The sequence below is a fragment of the Myxocyprinus asiaticus genome, chromosome 15 (genome assembly GCF_019703515.2).
Source record: "Myxocyprinus asiaticus isolate MX2 ecotype Aquarium Trade chromosome 15, UBuf_Myxa_2, whole genome shotgun sequence".
In the NCBI taxonomy this organism is placed as follows: Eukaryota; Metazoa; Chordata; class Actinopteri; order Cypriniformes; family Catostomidae; genus Myxocyprinus; species Myxocyprinus asiaticus.
In genome coordinates this window covers 14,860,474-14,888,253 of record NC_059358.1, presented here as the reverse complement: position 1 = coordinate 14,888,253, position 27,780 = coordinate 14,860,474, and the positions used below count along the sequence as shown (strand labels likewise).

The following is a 27,780-nucleotide window of genomic DNA, read 5'->3' as shown; positions in this document are numbered from 1 at the left end:
TAAAGATAGCTCGCAATGCCCGGATGAGTAGCTTGATGTGGAGGTGCGGTTGTTACTCAGAGGTATCACACCACTAGATGGCACCAATGACCAATTAGAATCGAGTATTCCAGAGGGCTGTGTAATAATAAAAAATATTGCATTGGCTAGATAAGAGTAAAAGCCAGCATAATAACATTGGTCTGTCTGTTGGGGTCTTTTTAAAAATGTTTGCACACTAAGAAGTATAACCGTTGAAATCTAATAAAAGATTATTACCTGACATTGAAATGTAAATCCACCTCAATAATCTCTTTAAGAAATAATAAAAAGTAATACTAAAAGTATCCGGTAGTCATGAGCGAAAGGAAATGTCATGGAAAAGTATTTCATTAGTCAAAAAGTGTGGGAATGCTGGCCATCACTATATTTTAATGTGAACCCTTGGTGGCAGTCCTGGGCCTGAGGGCAGCAAAACGTGAAGCTTAATCTTGTGTTTGTGGTCTCTCCGGTGGTGTGGTTACATTAAAGAAGTATGGATTCCCATTAACAATATCTTAATGCCTCTAATTCCTCATTGATTGATCATTCTAAATATCTTTCAAGGAAACAGCCAGGTTTTCTGTGTTTGTAAATTATTTTTGTTTTGAGCAATAAAATATATTTTTTAATTAAATGTGCAGATGATGTACTGTTGCATGGGTTCCACATCCTTGCTGTTGATTAGATATCCACAAGTTGAGACAGCTCAAAAGAGAAGTGTTTTGCCCCATTTTGAGGGGGTTTTCATTTCAAAACTTTCACACTAATCTCACCTCTTCTGACCTGAGATAGCACCATTGATCCACTGGCCGTGTGGTAAATAGGAACTGGGTGTGACCAGTTATTACATTCAGTTATTAGCTGATTGCACAAAGAAGAAAGCAATGTAACAATAATTTTCAAAATTCACATAATTACCTTTCTTGAAATGTTTTACACTGAAAAAAAAAAAAAAAAAAAAATTCCAGTGGAAAAATAAATATAAATGATATATGTAAATAATATTTAGTTTTCCACTGGATTTTTTTTTTTTTCAGTGTAAAAAAATAAATTAAAAAAATTATATATATAGATAACATTTTTAAAACAAGATAAAAATACTTGTTTTCAGAGAGTATCTTGAATTAAGTTTTTCTTAGTTGGCAAATTCTTTTCTATTCTATATTGTTTCAATATATTCTTTTCTAACTCAATAGTTAATATATTGTGCAGTTCTCAAGTAAATACATTTATAATAATTTACAAATTTCATAAATTTACCATGTTCTTCAATACCCACAATAATCTCTAAACTTTGTGCTTTCTGAATTGTCAATCTGAACAGCCTTAGCATCACTAGAATGAGCAAATGACTAGGTTGTAAAACATCAAGGAAATTCTTGTTTGAAAAGAACAGGAAAAAGAAAGAGCAAACCACTTACTGAATTTGAGAAGAACAGTCTGGGAAATTCTGTGTGGGGTTTTACCCAGGAGTCATGATGGATCCTGGAGACCATCTCTCTTACAGCATATCACACACTCAGTGATTTCTCTTTCTTACACAGCTTTCCTGACAACAGTTTGTGGCTGTTCAAATTCAAGTCCATTTCCAGAAAGAAAGAGGAGCCCTCATTCTGAGTAATATTTTTGATCTACCATAAGAACCTTTAATGAACCAGTGCAGTGAGTTGATGTTTTAAATGGCTTGCTATAAGCAGTATTTGAGAAAATACAACATGAAGAGCTCCTTTAATAGCTAAACCAAATCAACCTAAACTTAATATTTGTTTTGTCCAATGACAAAATGCCCAGTGACAAAAAGTACCACAAAAGTGGTCGATACAACAAGCTGTTTTTCAAACTTTCTGGAACCATACAATAGCTTTATGAGGAAAAGACCAAAATGTAAGTTGTTATTCACTGAAAATCTTCCCTTTCACTATAGCTCTCAAATCTCATTTGCACATTCAAACATGGCGCATCAAGACGCTTCAGGTTCAATATCAATGACGTTAAATGTCTTTGGTTCTTGCATTTCTCTTGAATGATTGCAATGTGATGTGCTTCAATGTTTTGAATTGCCATTTGTCCATTAGTGTGTATGGGGTTCGAGAGTGATAACCAAAGGAAATTTCAGTGATTAAAGACTTAAATTTCAATCTGGTCTTTACACTATGCTTTAGAAAATTTGAAATATAGTGCAGAAGTCAAAAACTTAAGAGAAGTTAAAAGGTTCTCTATGGCTGTAAAACCCTTTTGGGACCATTATTTTAAGAATGTACACTTGGGTGCACATGACCCTGTCAAAGTAGGCTACACAGGTAGCTGTAATCTTAGAATACTATGGAAAGGCATTTCTTAAAAACCTGCATATGAATTTCATCATTATTGAACATAAAGAGCAGGCATGGAGGATTCAGATGTTACCATTTGAAGCTTCAGATTGCCATATTAGAGAGAGAAATACAGAATGAGAAAGAAATCATGCATATTCATGCATGGGTTGGGCGCGCATCAACATGTTTTCCCTTCTTTCGGCTGTCTTTCAAATAAAAACATGTTTTTTTTTTTTTTGTCAGTTTGGATGGCTTTTGCCCCACAATGACCACTCATGCATGAACATATGCAAGAAATTGATTGTGATGGACCGCACTTCCTTCTCTTTTCGGCTGACTGACAGCAACCCTAATTTGGACCACTGGATGAGCTTTAACTAGACCTTTCATTAGCCCTGCTGAAATCTAGATTTCTCAAACTTTTCTTGATCAAATCGGAACCTCAAAGTACCACCCAGTCACAATTCTCTCTATTTTTTAGCGTTGAGTGCAAAATCAAGCGAACTGGATTAGTGTGGAATGGACCTGACCTAATGCACAAAGCAGTATATTAAAATGGTAAATAGATCATAAATTAGAACTATAACATAGTAAGAAAAATGTGAATGTTTATAATTTATTGTTGTACATTTCCGGAGTTACCTTGCTTACATCCTGGGGTTACGTATCCCACGTGTTGAGAACCACTGACTTAGAACTTCAAGTTGGTTCACTCTTACTATATTCATGTTCTAACCTCTCATAGCTCTTCTCACAAATCAAGATTTTTCATATCTTCATTATGTTGGATGATGCCAATGATGCCACACATGTTTAGGCAGGCCATGGCATAGAGAGTGTTTGACAGCTAAAAATCGCTGGAGAATTTTTCTAGTGATCTCCCTGTGTGCTGTGCCTATCCTCCCCACCCCTTCCAATGTTTAGAGCCTTGGGCTTTTGAAGTTAAGAGCACTGTGTAAATTATTCATTTTCATGTGTGAAGCTTACCTCTCAGCCAGGCCAGCTTGAACAAGCCAAGGTAGGAGTGGCACTGTTTGTTGTTTATTCAGTGTTTGTATGTGTGTGTGTGTGTGTCCGTGGGGGCGGCTTTAAGCTCTAGCTCTTGTAAGTTAATCTTACAGACATGCAGTCCAACTACCAATATCAGTCAGCCCAGAGAGTGTTTAAAAAGCCCCTGAAATCTGCCCTGTTTTGACATATTTCCTACTGAAACAGGAAGTTTGGGCAGGACATATCGAGGGGCCTGTCCCTTTTTAAAAAAAAATAGCAAATAAGCTTTAGTTGCATTACAGCCATGAACCATGAATAGAGAGCATTTGATTGGACAAAAATCTGTGTAATGCATGTCAAGATGAGTCGTCATTATTTTTGGTCCCAGAAAAGGAAGAATGTCAATTTTAAAACAGAGGTGCCCAAACTTTTTCCAATGAAGCGCCAAAAACTTGATTGAGCGCTGTGGGCCGAAAGTTAACGTTGTATTATATCAAACTGTAATATATTAAATACATAAGTTTAAATATAAAACTTGCCCTGGTTCCCCTCCTTAAGAATATTAAAATATTAAAAAAAACATTACTCTGCAATCTGCTGAATTAATACAATGAAGAGCTACGTCAATGGCATATATATATATATATATATATATACACACACATATATATATATATATATATATATATATATATATATATATATATATATACAGGTGCATCTCAATAAATTAGAATGTCGTGGAAAAGTTCATTTATTTCAGTAATTCAACTCAAATTGTGAAACTCGTGTATTAAATAAATTCAGTGTGCACAGACTGAAGTAGTTTAAGTCTTTGGTTCTTTCAGTTGTGATGATTTTGGCTCACATTTAACAAAAACCCACCAATTCACTATCTCAAAAAATTAGAATACATCATAAGACCAATAAAAAAAACATTTTTAGTGAATTGTTGGCCTTCTGGAAAGTATGTTCATTTACTGTATATGTACTCAATACTTGGTAGGGGCTCCTTTTGCTTTAATTACTGCCTCAATTCGGCGTGGCATGGAGGTGATCAGTTTGTGGCACTGCTGAGGTGGTATGGAAGCCCAGGTTTCTTTGACAGTGGCCTTCAGCTCATCTGCATTTTTTGGTCTCTTGTTTCTCATTTTCCTCTTGACAATACCCCATAGATTCTCTAAGGGGTTCAGGTCTGGTGAGTTTGCTGGCCAGTCAAGCACACCAACACCATGGTCATTTAACCAACTTTTGATGCTTTTGGCAGTGTGGGCAGGTGCCAAATCCTGCTGGAAAATGAAATCAGCATCTTTAAAAAGCTGGTCAGCAGAAGGAAGCATGAAGTGCTCCAACATTTCTTGGTAAACGGGTGCAGTGACTTTGGTTTTCAAAAAACACAATGGACCAACACCAGCAGATGACATTGCACCCCAAATCATCACAGACTGTGGAAACTTAACACTGGACTTCAAGCAACTTGGGCTATGAGCTTCTCCACCCTTCCTCCAGACTCTAGGACCTTGGTTTCCAAATGAAATACAAAACTTGCTCTCATCTGAAAAGAGGACTTTGGACCACTGGGCAACAGTCCAGTTCTTCTCCTTAGCCCAGGTAAGATGCCTCTGACGTTGTCTGTGGTTCAGGAGTGGCTTAACAAGAGGAATACGACAACTGTAGCCAAATTCCTTGACATGTCTGTGTGTGGTGGCTCTTGATGCCTTGACCCCAGCCTCAGTCCATTCCTTGTGAAGTTCACCCAAATTCTTGAATCGATTTTGCTTGACAATCATAAGGCTGCGGTTCTCTCGGTTGGTTGTGCAGCTTTTTCTTCCACACTTTTTCCTTCCACTCAACTTTCTGTTAACATGCTTGGATACAGCACTCTGTGAACAGCCAGCTTCTTTGGCAATGAATGTTTGTGGCTTACCCTCCTTGTGAAGGGTGTCAAAGATTGTCTTCTGGACAACTGTCAGATCAGCAGTCTTCCCCATGATTGTGTAGCCTAGTGAACCAAACTGAGAGACCATTTTGAAGGCTCAGGAAACCTTTGCAGGTGTTTTGAGTTGATTAGCTGATTGGCATGTCACCATATTCTAATTTTTTGAGACAGTGAATTGGTGGGTTTTTGTTAAATGTGAGCCAAAATCATCACAATTAAAATAACCAAAGACTTAAACTACTTCAGTCTGTGTGCATTGAATTTATTTAATACACGAGTTTCACAATTTGAGTTGAATTACTGAAATAAATGAACTTTTCCACGACATTCTAATTTATTGAGATGCACCTGTATATATATATATATATTGTCATATACGCCAAGGCGGGGAAATCAAAGGTCATCACGGGCCAACTTTGGCCTGCAGGCCCTGGTTTGGGCAACTCTGTTTTAAAAATAATAAAAAACATTTAGAAGTTCACTAACATGTGGATTAATCATTCCAACTCATACCTTAAGGAATATACATTTAAATAACATAAAATGTGTGAAAACCTCATATGGCCTGATATGGCTAAAAACATTATATCTTGATTTATATTGATGAAATTCTATGTGTGTGTATATATATATATATATATATATACAGTATATACACTCACCAGCCATTTTATTAGGTACACCTGGACATCTACATATTCAGACCACGTTGGGTTCCACTTCTGTCAGCCAAGAACAGAAAACTGAGGCTGCGGTGGGCCTACCATTTGTGTACCTCAGCAGAAATCCAGATTTTTCAGACCAGGCAATGTTTTTCCAATCGTCTACTGTCTAGTTTTGGTGAGCCTGTGCCCACTGCAGCCTCAGTTTCCTGTTCTTAGCTGACAGTAGTGGTACCTGGAGGGGTCTTCTGCTGCTGTAGCCCATCTGCCTCAATGTTCGACATATTGTACATTTAGAAATGCTTTTCTGCATAGCACTGTTGTAACGTGTGGTTATTTGAGTTACTGTCACCTTCCTGTCAGCTTGGACCAGTCTGGCCATTCTCCTCTGACCTCTGTCATTAACAAGCTGTTTTCACCCACAGAAATGCCGCTCGCTGGATGTTATTGTTTTTCGCACCATTCTCTTTACACTATAGAGATTGTTGTGCATGAAAATCCCAGAAGATCAGCAGTTACGGAAATACTCAAACCAGCCCATCTGGTACCAACAATCATGCCATGGTCTAAATCACTGAGATCAATTTTTTCCCCCATTCTGATGGTTGATATAAACATTATGTGAAGCTCCTGACCCATATCTACATGGTTTTGTACATTACACTGCTGCCACACAACTGGCTGATTAGATAATTATATGGATAAGTAGATAAAGTATAGTGATCTGTAATAAAGTGGCCGGCGAGTGTGTGTGTGTACATATATATATATATATATATATATATATATACTGTATATTGATAATTATGTATTTGCTCTGAAATGGCTCAAAAATATATATATATTTTTTTAAATCAGAGGATTTCATCCAAACCATTGTAGCCAAGTACAGTCTATATTTTATAGGCCCTGATTTAAAAAAACTATTTAAAAATAACAAAGGCATGTTTCACCACAGTTTTCCACTAAATTCACACAAGAAAGAATGAGATTTAATAATTTTCATTCATATGCACTTTTATATTTACATTTTATAAACAATGATACATAGTAGCCTAATAAAAAGCATTATTCACCTTAATATATTTTCACTAAAACATTTTTTATGAATATAAAAGGTGTGCAAAAACTAATCTTTTAGGAACCCAGTTAAAAATGGCAAAATACTAAATTCTTACTGTGGGACCCAGTCAAGATTGTTATTATAATATTATACTGAATTAACCTTTTTATTTTGAGGATTAGATTTGTTTTATATAGAAGTAATATATTTCTGTCCTATTTACTTCACCCATGGCTGGAGCTTTTATTTTGACACTTCACCGTCACCAGGGAATTTTATTTTGACACAAAGTGCTGTATCAGTGTGTGTCATTCACAATGTTATTACACATCTGTTGAAATGCTGTCATCTCTTTTTCTGTTATACTGTGCTACCTTTGTAGATTTTTATAATCACGTGTAGTGGTTACTAATGTTTGGAATTGTATGAATGCTTCTACATGCAGTACTTTTCTTTCACAATGCATGTGAACTGCTCTAAAAATGCTAAAAACACAAGCCCATGAGCCCCATGCATGCACAGAACAGCCATAGGTGAATTACGGACCGGGCCAATGGCTACCAGCCAGCCCATCTACTTTGAAAACAAATATTTAATATAAGCTTGAATATGTGGGCCCCACAGCTGTTGTATGCTGTGTACTAGATGTTTACTGCCTCCTGGTGAAAGTTTCCATGGTCTTCTGGAAGTAGAAGACCTAGTAATATATTTTCCAAAATGGCTACCTTCACATTGTGATGCACTCATCTTTTTGATGTGAAATCTTTGCTCATTTTGATAAAGTAAAATGAACAATAATGATTATATTTTTACTGATATTTCAAAATTAGCATTTATTGAATTGAAGCAACATGTGCTCACTTAAAATGTCATTATTTTATAGACAAATAGTATCTCTCAAACATCATTCCATTCCATTCCATTCAAGTCCACCACAATAAAAAAGCTTTTAAAATACTGACATATAATTGTTAAAGAAATATTTGAAGTGTGAATTATTTTAAATATACAGCTTGCTCTGTCATTACATAGATCTCGTGGTTTTTATACATATCTCATGGTTTGTTATTATAATGTGATCTTACTATAAAAAAAGATTTTACAGTGTAACTTTTTAATTCAAACATCAATGATCAATGGTGTATAAAAACATGATAATTGATTTAAAAAAATAATATTCCATTTGAGGTGCTGAATTGTATTGTCATACATTTCTATAGAGCAAGGACAGGATTTGTCATGGCCAAACTCCAAAACATTTGGCATCTCTGAAATGCCCAGGGTGTCCTCTTATACACAAACTATATACTACTCATTGCTATAACTGCATGTTTTCCCTACATTACAAAAAATAACTTGGCTCTGGTGGTTGGGAAGAATAAGATTTTGATATTTCATTTTGTGTGGTACAAAAGTAATGATCTAACAAGATACATAAAGTTTGTCGAGACAAAATATAATGTTGGTTTGACAAAACCTTGTCTCAAAGTTTTAAATTGTTTTAAATAAGGTATAAATAGGGTATAGGGATAATCACTTCTGAATGGAACGCTGATGAGTTAGAAAAGATATGGCAGCGCAAGCCAGAACTGCCTGAACTCTTTGCCAAGTTTCACTAAACCCATGCCCTAAATGAAAATCGGCCCCGGGCCCTTGCTAGTCATAATCTGCCCCTGAGAACAGCGTGTCACCTGATTATTCTGAAATGCACATAGACCGTGTTTATCTGTTGTTAATCACAGCCTTTTGCAGCATAATTATCGCATATGACCATATCGCCATTTTGATGTTATTTTGATTAATTGTGCAGCCCTGAAGGCTTGTAAAATTAGTTTACTGGTGCACTCTTTATGATAAAAGTACATTAAAATCATTGCAATATTCACAGTATTGCTTCATTTTATATCATCATCAAAATCATGATTACATTGTGAATATATGCTATATATTGCCCAGGGATATTACAATATTAATGATAACATTAAATGATATTCGGTCTTTACACATCTTTGGTTTTGTGTCTAAGGGTTACTTGAGCGTTACTGATGGTGCTGTGGGGGTATGGCAAAAAAGGTTGGGAAACAAAAATGAAGATGACCTCAAAGCAAACACACACAGACTAAAAGCCACCAAACTTTAATTTGAAATGTTTTTTTTAATGGGATAGGGAAAGTAGAGAGGTGACAGGAAATGCGAGGGAATGGGATCGGGAAAGGACCTCACAATCAAGAACTCGAACTTGGGTCACCCGTGATGCATTTACGGCTCTGACACCAAACTTTAATTTAGATTCTTTTACTTTAACACTTGAATGCTGGGCTCTGGGATCTATGGTCAGATGGATGCTACTGAATGTAAGTGATCCAGGCAAGGTCATCCAAGTGTGTGCTCTAAATACCTCCAGAGTACCATGGCAGAATCTCAGGGACACAGTTTTGGCAGGTAGAGACGGAGCAGATTGAGAAAGCCATGTGGGTTTGATATTGCCTACTAGAGATTACTATCATGCTGACAAGTGACATACAAAACTGCAAAATTTCCCAAACATCAGATGAGATACACAACAACACTACAGTGCAATGAAGCTGTAAAAACATTCAGTCAGGGCTAAAAAGTGGCCAAACCCATATCACAGATGGTAGAAACTAAACCAACACCTTTCTGGCACACAAGAGTCTGCAGGTGCTTTAAGCATTCAGAATATGCAAGGAGCCTTACAGACACATTTATATATTTGTAGCATGTCTGGCTGAGAGAGCACCTGTCGACTCCTCTACCACTGGGTTCGCAAAATAACTTTGACTTATCCTTAGTTTGTAAAATCAAATTAATTATGTGTTTACAGTAAGGGGGCGACATAAATGTTCAAATTCTTTTTAAAGTATAGCCACAACATCACACGGCTTAACATGACATTAGTGTGATAATGTCATTAAAGTAACATTCAGTCTTTCAACTCTTGTAATGACCCTGTAAAGCCCCGTAAACCCAGTAACGTTAACACAATACACAAAAGCAAACCACCCCATCCCGCTTGATTAGAACAATTCATGGCCGGGCGTGCGTCCTCACAGCCCGGCCACGCCCTCCTCCTCGTCACACTCCTCCTAGTCCACCACCCCACTCTGGCCGGGGAAACCTCCGGCATGATGTACTCCCTTCTTGGAGGTGAGGTGTTGCCCTTGTGGCTGTCCTTCTGCCAGCAGGTCTTCCCCGCCTCTCTGGAGCCCTGGGTGAAGAGGGAATGGAGAGGGGAGAGGAAAAGAGTGAGGGGGAGAGACAGAGAGAGAGAGAGAGAGAGAGAGAGGTGAGGGATAGAAAAACTTGCTTGCCGGTCCCTGGACATGCTGTCGCCTGGTCCTCATCCACTCCTCCACCCTCTGGCGGACAACAGCCACTCCTCCCCTGGCAGATGATAGCGAGTCCTCCGACCCCTGGTGGACGGAACGGCTCCTTCCCTTCCTGGCGGATGGTAGCGAGTCCTCTGACCCCTGGCGGATGGAACGGCTTCTCTCCTTCCTGGCGGACAGCAGCGGAGAGGACTCCTGACAGCGTATCCCTCCTCCTTCCTGGATTTCGGCACTAATGTAAAGGGTAAGGATGGGCAAGGAGGAGGTGGGAGCCGGCTGAGCAGTCAATGAAACTTTTAATGACATAAATCAACTTAAATCAAAAATCTCTCTCTCTCTCTCAAACTGGTGCCTCTGGTTCGTCTTTATTCCCATCCCAGCTGATTAGAACAATTCAGGGCCGGGCGTGCATCCTCATGGCCTGGCCATGCCCTCTTCCTCTTCGTCACATCCATATAACATTTTTGTTTTTAAACCCTCTAGAATACCTTGCCCCATAGACTTTCATTGTAAGTGCATTACTGTAATCGTGTCACTTTTTTTCTTTTTCCTGTAGTGATCAACAGCATGCCTCTGATGTTGTCAATAAAGCTTAACTTGTATTGAACATTTCTTTAAGATATTCCTGACACAAGAAATCAGTATAGACCATGTAAAAACACTTCAACAATATTTGGTGAATTGTTTGACTACAGCTCAACTCCATTTCCATTTATTTGAAATAAGATCTTAATGACAGTTAAAATCTACATTGCACAACTTGTGTAAAATCTCTGGGGTTTTTTGGGTACAGATCACTACAGCATATTTAATCAGAAAGTGGTACACCAACATTCTCTGTGTAGTTAAAAATATCTGATGCAAACAGGTTCAGTCTGACTAAGATCTATATTTTCAGTCAGTACATTGAAACTCCAAAATGTATCAATAAGGAGTTAGTTCAGCCTATGATGTGTTTTCAGATAGGGGTTTTCCACACTACAAACTACAGAGGAGTTTGTAAGTCACATGACTCAGTTATTCACACTGTATTGATATACGGTACTTTGCACATAACCTGACTGAAGGATTTGGTCAGCGTGTTGCACCCTCAAAGGCTTCTTCCTGTTTTTTGAGAATGTGGTAAGATTTACAGTATGTGACATCCCCTCCGAACTACTCTATCTACGCACCGCTGTCAAGTCAGTGAAAACCGCCACAAGTACACTTTTGGCTTCCCTGTACACACACTTTCACGTTGTGGTGTGGTACATACAAAGATTGTAGTACTTCACACGGCAACTGTTGTGTTCATTTTGCATAGCTATACATAAATGGCTTAATGTGCAAATCTGACAAATGAAAAGTTTAAACTAAACATTTTGTGTATATTTATTGTGTATATTCATTATATTTATATTTAACCTTTTCAAGACTGTAAAGAAAACAGACCTGGGAACTAGTTACCACAGTAGCTCTGTATAAAGTTTTACCAGAGGAATGACTTATACTGGCCCATTTGCTTCTCAGCAAGAAAACGCAAATCGGACAAAAGCAGCAAAAGGTTTTGCTGCCTTCTTGTGGTTGATAAAGGTAGCAAGAAAAATGTGTTAAACTGAAATGTCTTTTCAGTTCAAAATCATGTTTTATATTTCATTAACACGACAATTTTATGTAATATTTGAAATTCATTGTTAAAGTTTCTAACAAAATAGATACACCAGAATGGGTTGCAGATTTAGACTAAATTAAAGGGATAGTTCACCTAAAATGGCAGAACGGGCCACAAAAAGGCACCGCGATATGCCGAAGGGGGCAGCGATATGCAGAAAATGACAGCGACCACCCCCCGCCCCCACATGATGAGAGAATTTTCATTTTTGGGTGAACTATCCCTTTAAATTATCACTAAGTAGGGGCAAGCTAGTAAACTAGCTACTTCTCATGCTCTGTTAATTTTATGGTAGATAGTACAGTAGTTTCGTTTTAAAGTGCCATATGATCAATTCTGACAATCACAAAATAAAAAATACATATGAAGTATGGATTCCGCATCATATAATCTGACAATAATGAGGTCAAGACAGATCTAAAAGAAATCTAAAAAGAACCACAAGAAAAGTTCCAGAAGACTTCATAATATTTATTTGAAATTTACCGAGTACGCTCTCAACGTATGTACTCTACCTTGTAGAAAAAAACTCCAAAAGTAGAAACAACAATGAAGACAGACAATGTAAACATCAACACGATATAAAAGACAGGCAGAGTGTATAATGGCAGTAATTCTGTTATGCGTTACATGTATAAAGTATGGAGGATGAGTAATGGTCTATGGATGAGGTGTCCGTCTGGAGTGATACCCAGCTTGGAGGGCGAGATCTAGTGTTTATCTGAAGTTAATTGAAGAAAATGAGCTTCATATAAAAAACCATTCAATACGCCCTTATTGAAGTAGGCTGAAAAAATATACAATAAAATTAAACGTACATTGTAAAAAACAAGGCCCAAAATGGCCTGTATACTGTCCACTGTACTGTTTCAGTCAAGTCAGTTGCAGGGCTGCGAACATATGAAATGTTTTGGAACGGTACTAATATAACTGTTAGTATAATGCAAGAACAACCAAGAGGACATCAGCCATAATAAACGTGTGTGATAGTGCTAAAATGCATCAAAACGGATCACATTACAACCTGGTGCATATTGAAATGTGTTGGAAGGGGAAGAAGTCGAGGGCCAGAAAGCGAGACTGGTTCAAGTGCCATAGAGCTCAACGGCCCTGCTTCAGTTTGTCAATGTGAAAGGTGAGTTTGAGGGTGGGCCCCATCTTCAGGCCGATATATTTATCAAAAACTGATCACATTACAACCCGGTGAATCCTGAAATGTGTTGGAAGGGGTAGAGGTCAAGGGCCAGAAAGAGATACTGGTTCAAGTGCCATAGAGCTCAACGGCCCTGTTTCAGTTTGTCAATGTGGAAGGTGAGTTTGAGGGCGGGCCCCAGCTTCAGGCCCATATATTTCATCATGACATCACTTCGGAGCAGAAGGAGAGCTTTTCCATCGATCTCCTGCAACCAGAAAAAACAATGCGAACACCAGGAGCAATCACATTTTATGGCAAAAACATTGACAGAATTATTGTATATTCTGCTCTGCACAATCATAGATACAATCTGATTCCAAAAACAATGTCACCTTTTAAGATGGCCTCAGTCACCTTCACTTCCATTGCATCTTTTTCCGAGCAATGAAGTGAATGGTGACTTAAGGCTGACAGTGATTAACATTTTGCTTAACAAATTCTGTTGTGTGTTCTACTCAAGAAAGTTGTACAGGTTTAGGACAACACAATGGAGAGTAAATGAGAGAATTTTCATTTTTTGGTGAACTATCCCTTTCAAGGCAACTGTTAAGACTCACACTTCAAGATCAGCCATTTGCAAGACTCCAACTATTAAAAATTGGTATCATAGTAAGTGCAGAGTTCCACACAAAGGATTAAGGGATTAAGCCATTTTTTTCTCCCTCCAAATTTTCAACAAACACTCTCGGTCCTTAAAGGGATAGTTCACTCAAAAATTAAAATTCTATCATCATTTACTCACCCTCATGCCATCCCAGATGTGTATGACTTTCTTTCTTCTGCAGAACAGAAATTATGATTTTTAAAGTTTGTATTTGGCTGAAATATTTCAGCCAAAAGTTTGACGCTCCAAAAATTACATAAAAGTAATCCATATGACTCCAGTATTTTAATCCATATCTTCAGAAGTGATATAATAGGTGTGGGTGAGAAACAGATCAATATTTAAATCCTTTTTTTTGATAGTAATTCTTCTCCCTGCCCAGCAGGGGGTGATATGCATGAAGAATGTGAATCAACAAAAACACAAGAAAAAGGTGAAAGTGATCTGTTTCTCACCCACACCTATCATATCACTTCTGAAGTCTTATGGATTACTTTTATGCTGACTTGTGTGATTTTTTTCACTTGCTTATTATTTCTTCTTAAAATCTTCATTTGAGTTCAGCAGATGAAAGAAAGTCATACACATCTGGGATGTCATGAGGGTGAGTAAATGATGAGAGAATTTTCATTATTGGGTGAACTATTCCTTAAACTTACATGTTTGCGGAAGAGGTCTGCATGTGGTCCGAGCTGAGGGTCAATGTCTCTGATGAAGTGCATGACGTCCTCCACTGTCCACAGGTTGGGGTCCTGTCCACTGGGCCGCAGACTTTCTCTCGAGCTCAGATAACGGTCTGAACCTGTTCAGAGGGTTTTCAATATCAAATCAATATCTTCTGATGAATCCAGTATGGATAAGTGATCTTTAAGGTCCATAAGTTGTTCACATACAGTAATTGCATTTAGGCATTAGATAAATAAGGTATCAAAATGATTAAATATAATCATTCTGGGTTAGTGTTGGAATGTGTTTGTGTGTGTGTACCTGTGGAGCCCAGACGATGTAGCTGCCCTGGTGAGCTGCTACTCTTAGAGAGGGGACGCACTGACAAGCCGAGTCCAGGAGACAAATGTGCTTTCTCTAAGACCTCTGAGCCGCCAACCCCATTCTGCATCAGGAATGGCTCTGATCAACCACAAAGATCACAAACACACCACCACTTTAGGGTAAATGGTTAATGTACAACCCTGAGTTTCAACTGTATGTAAATATCTACAGTTCAATGATGCTGTTAAATGCTGGTTAAATGTACACTCAATAATGTTTTGTTTGTGTCATCTTGGACTTACAATGACACCTAGTGGTGTGGATGCAGCATCATTCAAAATCAAGTACACCTTTAAGCAGTAGAACAGTGAACAATACCTTCTAAAGAGAGACGATGAGTTTTGGCTATTTTGTGAGGTACCGCATTGCTGTTGTAGGTGTCGTGCTGGAGGAATCTCTTAGTTCCTCGACCAGGTCCAGAACTCAGACTTTCTGTAAAGTTTCTCCTCTCTACATACCAAGGAAAAGGAGAACACCCTTAAGATCCTATTCTTATATCCACCAACAGCAAATGTATGTACAACACAACCTTAACCTCAAAAATCCCAATAGTAATAATTGATAGAAGGCATGTTTGTGTGCATGAGCGCTGACCTGTGTATGGTCGGCTGTCGTAGTGAACTCCTCCCAGGGGAACAGGCTGATTGCCGAACAGCGGGTCACAGTGCAGGTTGTGGCAGAGTTTCTCCAGGAAGCGCAACACGTACGTCACACTATTCACTGCCGGCAGTGTAAGAGTGTGGTGCTGTTGCTCAAAGTTAGCTGTGGAGTCAAACAGGAAAAGTTCAGTTTTAGCTCAGTTTCCAAACCTAGTGAGCTGCCTTCATAGACAGCATTTAAGGTATGCTCCCGCTACTTAGGTTGTTCAAGGTAGGCAACTTAATGCTGCCTACTAAGATGCTTGTATGGCAGCAGTGCTTGTATCTTTTCTGGAGACAGTAATACTATCATGTATTGTGACAAGCGTGATGAAATAAATCCAGGGTGGCGGACGAATTGAGAGAGATGCTGATTATAAATATATTTAGAATTCATTCAATAATGAAAAGTGTCTATAAAAATAGTTGATATAAAAAAATTTAAAATTTTTTATATTTATGCATATCAGGGTTCCACTCACGTCACCTGTATTGAAATCAATTGCGAGTTGAGTCTCCTATGTGTTTCGCCTTTACATATTGCCTAGGTAGAGCATTTTAAATAGGGATGTGCACGGATAGTCAACATTCGGTAAGCAGTGCAACATGCCACTATTCTACTACCAAAATGACTATTTGGTTATTCTACATGTGCAACAGAGGTTTGGGTCAGTTTTTCAAGTATAGGTCGAGTTAGGGGCTAACATGCTTTGGTGTGTGTCTGCGTTGTTTTTCTATATTCAGTTAACAAGCGCTGGATGGACGGCTTTAACTGTTATTGTTTAAGTTCAGGCTGCAAAGAGGACTTCATGTGACTTTTATACCATTAAACATGATTCCAGTTTGTTTTTCACCCGCAAACTTTCCGTGCTTGATAAAAGGTAAGATTGTTTTCCCCTTTTGCTCTGGTGTGAATATTTATGTATAATTAGACATGTTCAATGACATTTGATTTAAAATAATTTAAAAATCAAAGCACCCCGAACTGGCTATTTTACCGCAGCAGTGTAACTTCATGCACATGACAATACTTGCATTCACAGCCTCACGGAAATGTTTACCTGCCTGGGCAGTTTGCATTTACAGGCAGTTACATGACAGCTTGATTATTTTTCTATGAATTTAATTTGATATTTTATCATTTGAAGATATATGTATTGTGCAAATTAGGCTCATAGCTCACGGTGCTCTTTATTTGTTGCTATTTTGAGTAGTGTTTGAGGCAATTCCATTGCAATAAATGTTCTTTATTCCCACGCCCCGATGAAAAACCGATTACCGTAAACTTTCGTGAAACACCGTGGTAAACCGAATGCTAAAAATGGTCACTGTGCACATCCTTAATTTCAGTCACTTATGAGGTTTTATTTCAGTTAGGATGCTGTAATGTAAGGCAGCTGCTTATGTAAGAAGTAGGCAGCGAGGCAGCTCACTAAGTGGAGATTTACTGCCAGTGTATGACAGAAATAAAAGTTTTTTATTAAGGGGCAAAATTTGCCCCATGGAACTAATTTTCAGAGGCATTTTTACCCTTTGTAAGGATATTATTTTCTAACCATATAAAAACATAGCATGCCATCTATTTATGTAAAATACTTCATATTTCATACAACGATCAGCCACAACATTAAAACCACCTGCCTAATATTGTGTAGATCCCCCTCGTGCCGCCAAAACAGCGCCAACCCAATAATCTTCTCACCACAATTGTTCAGAGCGGTTATCTGAGTTACCGTAGACTTTGTCAGTTCAAACCAGTCTGGCCATTCTCTGTTGACCTCGCTCATCAACAAGGCATTTCCATCCACAGAAGTGCCGCTCACTGGATGTTTTTGGCACCATTCAGAGTAAATTCTAGAGACTGTTGTGTGTGAAAATCCCACAAAAACCAGCCCGTCTGGAACCAACAATCATGCCACGGTCCAAATCACTGAGATCACATTTTTCCCCATTCTGATGGTTGATGTGAACATTAACTGAAGCTCCTGACCTGTATCTGTCTGATTTTATGCACTGCACTGCTGCCACATGATTGGCTGATTAGATAATCGCATAGATGATTATTTGTGCCAGATGGGCTGGTTTGAGTATTTCTGTAACTGCTGATCTCCTGGGATTTTCACATACAACAGTCTCTAGAATTTACTCCGAATGGTGCCAAAAACAAAAAACATCCAGTGAGCAGCACTTCTGCTGATGGAAATGCCTTGTTGATGAGACAGGTCAACAGAGAATGGCCAGACTGGTTCGAACTGACAAAGTCTATGGTAACTCAGATAACCGCTCTGTATAATTGTGGTGAGAAGAATAACATCTCAGAACGCTATTCTGAGATACAGGTTGGCGCTGTTTTGGTGGCACGAGGGGGAGCTAGACAATATTAGGCAGGTGGTTTTAATATTGTGGCTGATCGGTGTATAATGAAATATATAAAACTTAGATAACGGATTTGCCTCCAACTTGTAAATATTTTAGGCTTTTTTGTCATTTTCTGTGGCATATCTGCCCCATGACCTGGTTCATTTCTAAACCTTGTGCATGATCATGTCTGTGTGTGCTGACCTGATATGAGCTCTCCTCCATGTCCTGGTTTGAGACAGGAGAAGACAGTGCTCTGGTTATGTGCACAGTCAACACAGGCCTGAACACACTGCTGCAGCACTGAGGAAGCTCGACCAGGTCCAAAGTGATCCGGTAAAGACTGAATTCGCCGTGCATCCAGGTGGGGACCAACCTTCCCATACTTGTTCAGGTACACACACACTAAGACACACAAATGTGATGCAAAATGTCAATGAATACTGTTGATTTAAAACCTCTTATAATTGTATCCCTCTGGCTATTGTTTTTTATATTTTATTTTTTTTTTTATTATTATTTTTTTAATTTTCCTATTTTTGTTGCATTGTTGTTGTTTTACAATAGGCAACTTCTGTAAGTATGAAGATTGTTGTTGGCATTAAAGGGATAGTTCACCCAAAAATGAAACTTTAGCAGAACACATTTGAAGAAAATTAGAAAAATATCTTAGCTCAGTAGGTCCTTGAAATGCAAGTGGATGGTGATTTCACTTTTGAAGCTCCAAAAAAAGAACAGACAGTCAGCATAAATGTCATCGATATGACTGGCGGTTAAATGAATGTCTTCTAAAGCGATATGATCATTATTTGGTGTGAGAAAAAATCAATATTTAAGTCCTTTTTAACTATAAAGCATTGCTTCTGGCAAGCTTCAAGAGAGTGCAGAGTACACTTGGTCTCTCGTGAGACATATTTGCGTTGCCATGTTACAGACATAATCTCACGTTCTCCTCTTGGTTGAGACATCCAGGATAAGCACACAAATGCACCATTATGAGTAAAGAAACAGATAAATACAGATCTAAACCAAAACCAACAAAGCTTCTGTAAAGCATTCCTCTTACTTAGTTGTAAACAGCACTGCTCTTCAGGGTGTATCTCACGTTCGTCAGTTCTCACGTGAACATGCCAACACAATCACGTAACACGCATGTACTTAAATATTTATGTTTTTCACACCAAAAGCGATCATATTGTTTTAGAAGACATTAATTTAACCGCTGGAGTTGTATGGATGACATTTATATTGACTGTTCTTTTTGAAGCTTTAAAAGTCTGATCACCATCCACTTGCATTTTAAGGACCTACTGAGCTGAGATATTTTTCTATTTTTCTTTAAATGTGTTCTGGTGAAGAAAGAAAGTCATACACACCCGGGATATCATGAGGGTGAGTAAATGATGAGAGAAGTTTCATTTTTGGGTGAACGAACCCTTTAATAAAATTCTAATAAAAAAGAAAAGAAAAAAAAGAAAAACTGCAAATTTAGGTAAAACGTTACATAAGGACTGAAATGTTTTTTTCAAAGTGCAGTGGGTTGAATTGTAGAGTATCAAAAAACTGAAATAAACTAATTTATTTTCTCTTTGGGTTAGGGCTGGTGTCTAAATTAGTCTGGTAAAGAGCAGGACGCTTGAAACGTTACTACTCATATTAAAATCCTGTTAATGGGAATTTTGTTTTAGGTGTGCATCTCCTTTGTTTCTACTTTTGGACCTGGCTTCTAAATTTGTCATGAATCATGTTTATTGAAATTAATTTAGTTTCAGCTCTCACTGAGACACTTGCAGTACCTGTAGGAGCCTGTAAGGCAGCGCTGGGAATGGTGGCGTTGTCCAGCGGAACCGAGCTGGTGTCTGGCTCTGGAGTGCTACTGCTTGGGGAGGTGGGCATAGGGTTGGGCAACAATCTGGGCTTTCTCTGTATAAAAATACACAGTCAGGAGGAAGTTGTTTACTGTAAATAACACTGCATAATTGCCTCATAAATATCAAACTATGGTTTCCTTTGATTTCCAACAATAGTACACTGAAGCTGAAAGAGTCACACTTTGCTGCCAGGTTTGGGTCCTCTCTTTTTGGGGATTTTGATAGGTTCCTCCTGGTTCTGCTGCACTTTCTGGGCCCAGTTTGCTGGCAGTCTGCCTTTGGGTCTACCAGGACCTGCAATCGCTCCTTCTAGCCATGCCGCCCCCTTGGCCCAGCCCAGCTGGAAGACAACATAAAAGAACAACATAAACATATTTATGTCTTGTAGAATAGTCTATAATCTGTTAACACTAGTTATGTTCTGCTGTTATCACCATTTTTTTTTTCTTCTTTTTTTTTTTTTTTTTTACATTTCTTCAATTGACTTAAAACTTGTTATTAAATGCCTGAAAAACCCTTAGCATAAATTATGCTGTGGTATCATAACTGGTATCATGAACTGTGAAATTTCACTCATACTGTAACTGACTACTGAAGTTTTGGTATTATGACAACCCTGGATACCGATATACCTTGCTTCCTGGTTTGGGGCCTCGTTTCTTGGGGATTTTAATCATTTCCAGTTCCTTGTCAGGCTGGTCTTTCTCGGGACCAATTGTTCCTCTTTGTCCCCAGGGCCCAGTTAGTTTGCTTTTCTTGCGGCCAGGCTTACATTTCTTCTGGGGTGGTGGTCTGCCTGGCATAGGGGGCATACCTAACCCCTCTACATTACTGTCCAGCAGGGCACCAAGTGCACCTGGCGTTTTCGGTAACCCAGCTGCAAAAGAGAGATAAAGAAAATGACTGATTAATGTAACAGCTGATATACGTATGTGGATGTGAACAGGAAGTGTCACTCAAAAATGAAAATTCTGTTATAATTTACTGTCATGACTTTCTTCTGTGGAACACAAATGGAGATGTTAACCTCAATCACCATTCACTTTCAATGTATGGAAAAAAGATGCAATGAAAGTGAATGGTGACTGAGGCTAACATTCTGCCAAACATATTCTTTACGGTTTTGAAACAACATAAGGGTGAGTAAATTATAAATGACAAAGTTCTCATTTTGGGTTGAACTATTCTTTTAAGTGAAATACACATCATTCTGGGCAATATACCACAAATTGCTGCTATAAGTATGACAGCAGAAGAGAGAGAAAGGGAGGGTTTTTTGCAGTTGTGCTGACCCATTTTCTTTGAGCCATGTTAACAAAGAGACGAGTTGTGTTACACATTTTTGGTGCCGGTGTCCTCTGAAGTGCAAAGAGAAAAAGCGAGAGAGAGAGAAAGCAAGCAAACAACAGGAAAAGAAGACAGAGAGAGAGAGAGAGAGAGAGAGAGAGAGAGAGAGAGAGAGAGAGAGAGAGAGCGCGAGCGAGAGAGAGCAATAGAGAGAGCGAGAATGAAAGAGATCCTGAGAACAGAAAAATCAAGATAAAATGAGAAGTTCACACACTTTAACAACAGCACAAAACCGCTATAAAAGGTTTGTTTTAAAGATGAAAAAAATTAAATGTTTGATTCAAAAAATGAGTAAACAAACACTAGAGAATGAAATTCAACCGAAACCTGCAGAGCAGAGCTAACACACACATACACACACACTTACGAGCCCAACACACCTGTAAATGAGGCCAGGATTGCAGTTTGTACACATCCAACTGAGAAGAGTAAGCGTACACTACCTCACTGAAAGAGGGTCTGTTCTCGATCTTGCACTGTCAATTTGTGGCGTCTATTTCTCGTGCTCAGTTCACTTCCTTCCTGCCCCTTAGTTTCAATGTGCTCTCAAAAGCCTTGCAAAGTCTGTTGATAGTGAGAAGATTAACTGAGATGGTCCTTCTAGTACTATTAACCTTGAAAGTCTTTCATGTGCATATGTGGTGGAGTTTGTCCTCGGTCTGTCACAGACTGATATGTTTTAAAGACTGACCAGACCTTGCTTGCAAGACTTTCCAAAAAACTAAGAAAATAAGTAACATAAGTTAAATACACAATCTATTAGGTTTGAAATAATATGTTTAGACATTTTCCTATTTTCCCTTAAATATACACATATTCACAATCAAACACTATAATAATTTACTTACCCCAAGTTTCAGTGTGCTAGGAGCTTGTGTGTCTTGTTAGAGGCATGATAAGTTTTCTCTGTTATTCCTTCTGACAATCCTGCTGGCCTTGCATGGTCACACTTTATTTAACCCTCCTCTCTCATCACACCATAACAGTCGCACCATCCCTTCAAAGTGAGGCCCACTATTGGGCACAGAGTTTTCAACTATGCCAGCTGGGTGGATGCCAACCTCTTGTAAACCAAAATTCTGAAAAACTCTTGTGTTCTCCCTGCTTTTCTTTCTATCAAACGCATTAATTGCTTGAAAGAATGGTTCACCCAAAAATGAAAATTCTCTCATTATTTACACACACTCATGCCATCCTAGATGTAAATGACTTTCTTTCTTCTACAGAACACAAAGATTTTTAGAAGAATATCTCAGCTCTGTAAGTCCATACAATGCAAGTGAATAATGTCAAAAATTAAAAGCTCCAAAAATCACATAAAGACAGCGGAAAAGTAATCCATACAACTCCAGTGGTTTAATTCATGTCTTCTCAAGCGACCTAATCGATTTTGGGTGAGAACAGTCCAAAATACAACTCTTTTTCAGTGTACATCTTGCCATTGCAGTCTTTTGGTACAATCGTGATTTAAAGCTTGATTACACTTCCTAGTGCTTGATGCATGTGCACAGCACTAGATGGCGCTATAGGAAGTGTTATCGAGCTTGAAATCATGATTGCCAAGAGACTGCTGATGTCAAGATTTATAGTGAAAAAGGAGTTACATTTTGGTCTGTTCTTATCCAAAACCGATCCATTGAGGAGCTTTATAAATCCAGAGCAACGAACTGAGCCACCAAAATTATTGCAGACCCCTCCCAATCTGGCCATCATCTGTAATGGTTATTCCCTGGAAAACATGGCAAAGCCAGTAATCAATAGTGATTTCGATTTTGATCAGGTGATAGGTACACCTTCTTGCTCTGGTAAAAAAACAACAACACATCACTGATTAAAATTATGAACACTCCTCTCATTCAGAAGATGCAAGAATGCAACACTCAAAGTTGCACCAGTAGTGAGAGTGTTATTAGCACTGAGCTCTTTATTTCAAGGTCTTGTGTTCTTGTACATCTTATCTCCAACCTGAATCTCTGTGCCTGAATGGTAATATAAACTAAGCACATCAGAATCAGAGAGAAACTGGATTTATACTGAGTGGTCCGCACCTTTAGTGCCTGGCGGCTGCAGGTTGTCTCCGGTGAGTGCACACCAGCCCACAGGAAAGATGTCTCTGGAATCATAGCGGCAGTAGTAATCAAAGGCACCCCGCCAGCCATCGAAGGTGACCAGCACCTCCACGCCTCGCAACGCACCCACTGTGGCAGGACAGATGAAATGAGGGTTCTTCCTGTCCACCGCCTCCAGCTTCATCCCCACCTGAAAATTGTTCTGCTCTGGGGCAGGCGGCTCCTGCTAGGGGGCCAGAGAGACAGAGAGAATAAGTGAGAGATTTCAGGTCATTTTTTATTTGTAAAACACTTTTCACAATCCACATAATTTCAAAGCAGCTTTATAGAAAATCATGCCTTAATGTCTTTGGGATGGGTGGCTCCTGTTAGGGACCAGGGAGATGGAGGGAATACTGTTTTTAGCATGGTTTGTTGTATGACTACTACCTACATATTGTACATAGAAGATGCAAAGAAAGACTTTAGGCTGTTTATGTCAAGTCAGCCTGAACACTTTTGTATCTGTGTGTGTTTGTTTGCTGTTTATGACAGGTACCTTGTGAAAGATGCGAGCTGGGGCCATTTCTGCTCCATTAAGTGTTTTTAATAGGAACATGGGCCAGGACGAGGCATTCAGACGAAACCCTAGAGAACAACATTCACAGTCAATTATCAATCAAATGTTATGAAAATACATGTTTAGGAAGGGAAGGAAGTTTTTGTTTTAGTAAATTGTTGTTAAATGTATAGTTTTGTTCCATTTAGTTGCAGTAGTTACAGTGTAACTACTATTAAGTGTATATTTCAGGTGCTGTGTCTGGTCACTAATTATTTTCTGCTTTTCACTGATTTTAAACCACCTAAGCTTTTTTTGTTATTCACTTAAATATTCCTGGTGTTTGAATTAAAGGGATAGTTCACCCAAAAATGTATGAAAAATGAAGATTTTTAAAAGAATATCTCAGCATTGTTGGTCCTCACAAAGGGACTGGGTACAAAAATTGTGAAGCTCCAAAAAGCACATAAAGGTTGCATAAAAGTAATCAAAAAAACTCCAGTGGTTAAATATATATCTTTACAAGCGATATGATAGGTGTGGGTGAGAAACAGATCAATAATTAAGTCCTTTAATACTATAAATTCTTCTCTCTCTCCAGTAGGTGGCGATCTGCATGAAAAATGTGAATCGCCAAAAAAACAAATGAAGAATGTGAGAGTGGAGATCTAAAGTAAAAAAGGACTTAAATATTGATTGGTTTCTCATCCACACTTATGTGGCTAAAAAATGTTGGTACCCGTTCACTTGCATTGTGTGGACCTGAGATATTGTCTAAATATCTTTGTTTGTGTTCAGCAGAATAAAGAAAGTCATACACATCTGGGATGTCATGAAGGTGAGTAAATGATGAGATAATTTTCATTTTTGGTGAACTATCCCTTTAATACATTTTTTAAGTACAAATAGTCAGAGTAGTTCAAATTAATTTGATTAATATGATGTCACTGCATCATAATAAAGTAGTACAAAAATGTTATTTAAAATATTTTTAGATTAAGCAATGTATAGCATCACACTGCTGTCACTGCTTGTCATGTTAGTTACTCAAGGGCAAACTATATTGTATTACAGGGCTTATACATGACATAAAGGAAAAGATGGTGACATCTAGAGGACAGTAACATACCTCCCTGCCAAGAGACAATAGTTATTCAATGACTCCTGAAAGGTCATTTATAGACTATAAGCATCCAAGCTATTGCATATAAAGCACTGATCTTTGCTAGAATAAGGGTCCATTTCGAACCACTTTCATTGAGAATAGGACAACATACTGTACACGTCAAGAGCCAACCGATTGATTCAAAATTTATTTATGCAACATGTGTTGTCTTTCTTACCTAGTGGTGGCTGTAGCATTCCACCATTCTTCTCGCAATTCCCAATAGGCTGGATCTCAGAGGAGTCAACTAGACGCCAGAAATCATTCTTGTTGTCGCTGCCGTCCAGTCGCAGGCGGAGACGAGAGCCGGTCAGACCCACCACGGTGGCGATGCAGGTGGATGTAGTGTTCCTGGGATCCTGAGCTTCCAGCTTCATACCCGCCTTAAACTCGTTCACCGGAGGGGTGGTGCTCTGAGGTGAGGTAGAGGTAACTTCATATTTCTCATGTTCTTATGGTAGTGGAATTATCTTTGGCACTTATAATTAGTGCTTTCAGCTTTGAGAAGACTCACCTGTCTGAAGCAGTGAGCAGGGGCAGCCATCGCTCCTGTCTCTTTCAGGTACTTATCCCAGCAGAAATGTCCTTAAAAATAGGTCAAAAAGTTAGCAACAAATGACTCTTCAAACTTAAGGCTTTTGCCTTCATTCCAAGTTTGAACCAGCATGGCTGTCTCCCAAAATTATGGTTTACCAAAAATATTTGCAGTTGGGCATAATCTAAACCTGGATAAATTAAGGTTTATCATAATATCTAGATACTAACTCTTCCCAGACTGTTTTCAGATAGAAATTAAGGGTATAAATGCTGAATTTTAGCATTTATAAGTGCAGTGGGCGCATCTGACTCAAAATAAGTAAAAAGTATCAAAATAAATGTCTAGTTTATTACCTTGGTACTGTGACGGCACACTAGAGGGGCGACCACTGCGAGCGTGTTTGATCCGTCTACCATCTTTCCAATCTATAGCTACTGTGAGAGGAAAACAATTTGAGACTGCAAATCGCCACGACCATCTTTAAGTAAATGATGCAGAATCTGTCACTTCACTACAATTATATCTCGCATCAACAGGATCACAAAAGTCAACCTACTCTTTCCGATTTCACTGTGTGAGATCAGGCTGCATACATTATAGTATTGTTCTTACATTTGTAACTGCATCTGGACACAAGCTACAGCATACAGTTAGATCCTCACAGCTCTTATGGCTCTTATATGTACACATATATGTATGAAAATAAACCTGGAAACAATAGGTTTCTAAAGAACGCAGACTGCATGGCAGGTGGACCAAACACTTATTGAGAATCAACTCAATCGAAATGGATTGCATCAGTATGACAGCATGAAACTGCCCCTATTGATTGCATCTTGTTTCATTGTCAGTAGCAGTTGTCAATTCATCACAGATCAATGCATTAAGTATAAAATCTCTTACCTTTCTGTGGTAGGGGTTTCTTCATAATCACGCTTTATTCCAACCTCTCTATGGAATTAAAACACAAAACCAAAAGATTTCAAATCAAAAGGTCAGAAAATAACACTTTACAATCTATCTATCTTCACAGGTTAAACTTGACTCCCGCTGAAGATTCTCAAGTTTTTTTCTAAAGCTCTGTTTTTTTGTAAGTGGTTTGAACTGTCCCTAAGCAAAGTGAATGGGTGTGCTATTCAGCTGTCACTGTTCTCCCATTCTTCACATGCTAAACCGTTAACCATGAACCACTGCCAGAAATATTCCCCAGTGGACATAACCTATGAGCGCCCTGTTCTAGAACAGAACTAGCCAAAGGGAACAAACAGGTCATTTTTCTTGCACTAAATTAATTATTTGTCAATTTCCTACTTAGAGTGACTCAATGGGTCCTTGGGTCAGATGCTTAACAAACAGCAATGGCCCAAGAGGTCAATGTAAAGTGATAAACAATAAGCTATGATTGGGGGCGCTTAAAACACCTATAATTTTACTGGATAATCAGAGTCGTTTATGAGCAAATGAAAAGCATAAACAACATATTAATGGAAAGAAAATAATAACGTAAATACAAATATCCCGTAAAGCCACGCGTATTGACTACAGGCATGAAATCACTGTTATGGGAAACGTTTATAATAAATCAAAGCTATCTTATTCACGCACTGATCAACTCAAACACTCCCTCTTTAATGCCAAGAAACAATATAAATAAATAAATCTAATTGTATGCATACAGATACCTAAATCCCGTAAAGCTGTGTTGAAAGATGGCTCCGTTTCCCAGTTTTTTTTAGTTCTGTGTTCAAAAGCTGAGTGCCTTTGAGCGCCAAACACACAGTCCCTCCCTCTCCATAAATGACAGCCAGCAGTCCCCTTTCACTGGGACAGTAGTACACTATTCCGACTCTACAACTCAAACAAAGTCTTTATTTATTTATATTCTTTTGTAAATTATAAATAATGAAAACCCCTTTGGAGCTCATTTACGTGCATTTGACTATCTTAACTAAGAAGCTTTAAAAAAACAGCATACAAATAATCCCAGAGTCACTCTTTCAAATTCCATAACAAACATGCTGCTATGCTACTTAGCATCTTGACATGTTTCATGTTACACAGGGGTAATTTTTACATTTCTGTAGGTTATAATGCGCTCAGTCCCAAAATATAAAGTAAAATATACATATTTTAGTCAGTGTTACTGTAAGGCAACATTACATCCAATGCATGTACAGTACGCATTAGCTAAATGCTAATATATAGCAACTCAATGAGTCACTTTTTGTGCCTTTTCCTCCGAACTGATCAATACTAAAGTTATAAAGTGGCGTAGTAACTGCAACGCGATTGTTACGGACGGTAGAAAGGGGACTATTTACCTTGCGCGGAAAGGTTTTTGTGTAATTTCTCAAATGTGAGGGTTAGTGTTTATCCGCCATGTTTTAAGTGCGCGTGTAGTCTTGTGTGTCAGTAC

The 27,780-nt window shown here is 38.4% G+C and overlaps 2 protein-coding genes across 8 annotated transcripts in view; one reads left to right on the top strand and one right to left on the bottom strand.

Annotated features, from left to right (window-relative positions):
• Positions 1 to 27,780, top strand: part of LOC127453288 (mitogen-activated protein kinase kinase kinase 5-like) — a 422,352-nt gene that overhangs the window by 346,029 nt on the left and 48,543 nt on the right. The window lies entirely within an intron of this gene.
• Positions 12,448 to 27,778, bottom strand: LOC127453301 (polycomb protein SCMH1-like). 7 transcript variants are annotated; one of them, XM_051719601.1, is made up of 17 exons: positions 27,686 to 27,778; positions 26,268 to 26,315; positions 25,718 to 25,798; positions 25,341 to 25,411; positions 25,005 to 25,239; positions 23,662 to 23,750; positions 23,463 to 23,552; positions 23,103 to 23,349; positions 20,340 to 20,584; positions 19,889 to 20,047; positions 19,633 to 19,759; positions 18,041 to 18,241; positions 15,435 to 15,602; positions 15,159 to 15,290; positions 14,778 to 14,918; positions 14,450 to 14,592; positions 12,448 to 13,391 (listed from the first exon to the last, which is right to left on the bottom strand). In XM_051719601.1, exons 2-17 carry the CDS (start codon positions 26,290 to 26,292, stop codon positions 13,269 to 13,271), a joined length of 2,277 nt encoding a protein of 758 aa, XP_051575561.1. In that variant the 5' UTR covers positions 26,293 to 26,315; positions 27,686 to 27,778; the 3' UTR covers positions 12,448 to 13,268. The 7 variants fall into 7 exon arrangements, with proteins under 7 accessions (XP_051575561.1, XP_051575563.1, XP_051575562.1 ...); XM_051719603.1 differs by having other exon boundaries at positions 23,103 to 23,346; positions 27,686 to 27,704; XM_051719602.1 differs by lacking the exon at positions 27,686 to 27,778 and adding an exon at positions 27,047 to 27,066.

Bases quoted from the DNA above. Each gene is read 5' to 3' on its own strand.
- LOC127453301 (XM_051719601.1), bottom strand. From the start codon at position 26,292: ATGAAGAAACCCCTACCACAGAAAG. The intron at 18,242-19,632 runs GTACTGCAAGTG...TGTGTGTCTTAG, and splicing joins TGCCTTACAGGCTCCTACAG to TGTGTGTGTACCTGAACAAG. The intron at 15,291-15,434 runs GTCAGCGCTCAT...CTTGGTATGTAG, and splicing joins CGACAGCCGACCATACACAG to AGAGGAGAAACTTTACAGAA.